The sequence below is a fragment of the Echiichthys vipera genome, assembly GCF_963691815.1.
Source record: "Echiichthys vipera genome assembly, chromosome: 5".
Taxonomy (NCBI): Eukaryota; Metazoa; Chordata; class Actinopteri; order Perciformes; family Trachinidae; genus Echiichthys; species Echiichthys vipera.
Window position 1 is genome coordinate 1,266,263 of NC_139830.1, and position 2,500 is coordinate 1,268,762.

The following is a 2,500-nucleotide window of genomic DNA, read 5'->3' on the forward strand; positions in this document are numbered from 1 at the left end:
TTGGTGCTGGTCCTGGTCCTGGTCCTGGTCCTGGTCCTGGTCCTGGTCCTGGTCCAGTGGTTGGTGGAAGTAGGTCTGGACTTGGTTAGTTCTCTATTGAGTCTTAACGACAGTCGTTGGAGTCACAGGAGGACGTTTGTGAACAGTTGTTCTTTGAGGTTAGATTGTTGAATGAAGGGATGAAAGGGCAGCATTGTAAACTGGAGATAAGTGGTGTCTCAGACCTCCTCCTCTGGTTAGCCATGGTCCAGTCCCAGCCTGGTCCTGGTCCTGGTGTCTCAGACCTCCTCCTCTGGTTAGCGATGGCTTCTCTACTTTTACATAGATGCTTCTTTTCCTCCTCTTTCAAACCATCTGTCCTCTCTGTCCAGGATGTGGACATTGTTGTCATCAAAGGAGTGGGCTTTCTCCTTGAGGTGTGAGTGGGCAGCAGAGTCCAGGCCTGAGGAGTTAGCTCTCCTGTGTTGGGCCATGTGTTTATGCAGTGGTTGTTTTGTTTCACCAATGTAAAGATCTTTGCGTTCCTCGTTGCATTAACAGCATAAACCAGGTTGCTTCTGTGGTGGTGTGGTGTTCTGTCCGGTCCAGTTGCTTTTGACTGAAATTGCTTTGAGGATAACGACGAATGAGAACATTCACAGGCTTTTACGGTTATGATAAAAAAGTTTCACGTTTTGCTGTTTAATAAAGTTTTGATATGAAATAAAGAACAAAAGAATAAAAAAATACACTGTTTAATTAATGTTTAAGAACTTTTATGTTATTAAAATATCACGATAATTATTCATGTTTCTGTCACATTTATCCAACAGTTAAAAACAGGAATATAGTTTTTTATGTCTTCTTAATAATTAATTTCCTTTTATATTTATTTTTAAAAATAAATAAAAAAGGAATTAATATAATTATTTGTTTATTTCACATTTTCCCGTTAATAACAATATTGTTTTTATTTTTTATTCTATTTTATTTTTAATTGTTATGGACACGTGTGAATTATTCTCCCTTTTATTTTTTTGCATTATTTTTTAATATCTTTCTTAATTTGTTTGTAAAATAATTATTTTTTTAAATGAAAAAAGAATTAATATAATTATTTGTCTGTCAAGTTTTTCCCGTTAATATCAATAATATTGTTTTTATTTTTTTATCTTGTATTAAGTTGTATTTTCTTTCTTTTTTCTATTGTGTGAATTATTATTCTTATTATTCTCCTTTTATTTATTTTTTGCATTATTTTTTAAATATTTCTTTTAATTTAATGTCTCTAAAATAATAAAAAAATAATAATAAAAAAGGAATTAATATAATTATTTATGTTTATGTCACATTTATCCAACAGTTAATAACCTTAATATTTTTTCAATTTTTTTTATCTTGTATTAAGTTTAATTTTCTTTCTTTTTTATTGTTGTGTGAATTATTCTCCCTTTTATTTATTTTTTTTAATTTAATAAATGTCTGTTTTCTTTTATTTTTTTATTTTTTTTTCATTAATGTGAAATAAATAAATTAATGAATTAAATCAAATGAACTTTTAAGGTAAATTTAATATTAAAGTTTAATTCCTGTGTTTATTAATGTTTATTAATGTTTATTTCCCATTTTCCCAGAATTAAAAACAATAAATCAAAATTATAAATGTTTGTTTATTGTCGTTTGTTCATAAACAAAGTTTCAGACGAGCCGGCTCCTGATTGGCTGAGGCGGCGAGGCGTTCAGGGACAACAACGAAAACAAAGCTTCTGCAGAAACTGTGTGTTTTTGAAACAGTCGTCAGGTAGAAAAGGTCCCGACAGGAAGTCAGCTTTCACTTCCTGTTTGTTGTAAACCCCAGAACCGCCGCTCGCCGTGGACTTGAGCGAAGAGTCTCTGAGTCCCGAGTGCGCCCTCGAACGTCGCACGCCGTCGTTTGATTTATCGATGACGCAGAAAAATGGATTAATGCAGGAAAGAGTTTTGCGGAGTCAGCAGCCAATCAGAAGCTGGTCTCGTTCATGTGTGGTTTGGGGCTGGTGGGCGGGCCGGCGGCGGCGTCGGCGTCCGGACTCCCCGGGCTCTCAGGGGAAGCCGGGGCGTCAGCAGGAGACGTTGCGGCGGCGGCACGGCGAGGCGAGGCCGGCGCCTGAGACCGGGTCGGGCTCACGGATGTGGGGGCGGGGCTTGTCGGGGGAGTGGGCGTGGCCCTGCGGTGCGGCAAAGACGAGGACAACGGCGATGATGACAAAGACTGGGGCGATGGCGTCCCTGAGGAGTGGCGTGCGCCGGGCGACACAGAGAAGGTGGTCGGGGTCCTGAGGCCGAACCTGGCCTCTAACTCGGTGCACACCGCCAAGCTCCGCCTCACGCCCTCTGGGCCCGGAGGCACCGGGAACCCTGAGCCCGCCGCCGTCTCGGAGCCCTTGGCGAGCTCCTGGCAGCGCTCCACGAAGCTCCCCCTGCGCACGGACCCCCACTCCCGGTCCGGGTGTCTGTGGGGCCGGGGGCTGGCGTTGTGGGC

At 41.1% G+C, this 2,500-nt stretch overlaps 1 protein-coding gene across 1 annotated transcript in view; it reads right to left on the minus strand.

The window, feature by feature from the left end:
* Positions 1 to 1,629: 1,629 nt before the first annotated feature.
* shkbp1 (SH3KBP1 binding protein 1) overlaps positions 1,630 to 2,500 on the minus strand; it is a 15,246-nt gene continuing 14,375 nt past the window's right edge. Inside the window, exon 17 of the mRNA XM_083913987.1 lies at positions 1,630 to 2,500. This exon is cut by the window's right edge and continues 199 nt beyond it. Within this exon, the coding sequence (XP_083770113.1) occupies positions 1,979 to 2,500 (522 nt within the window). The 3' untranslated portion in view covers positions 1,630 to 1,978.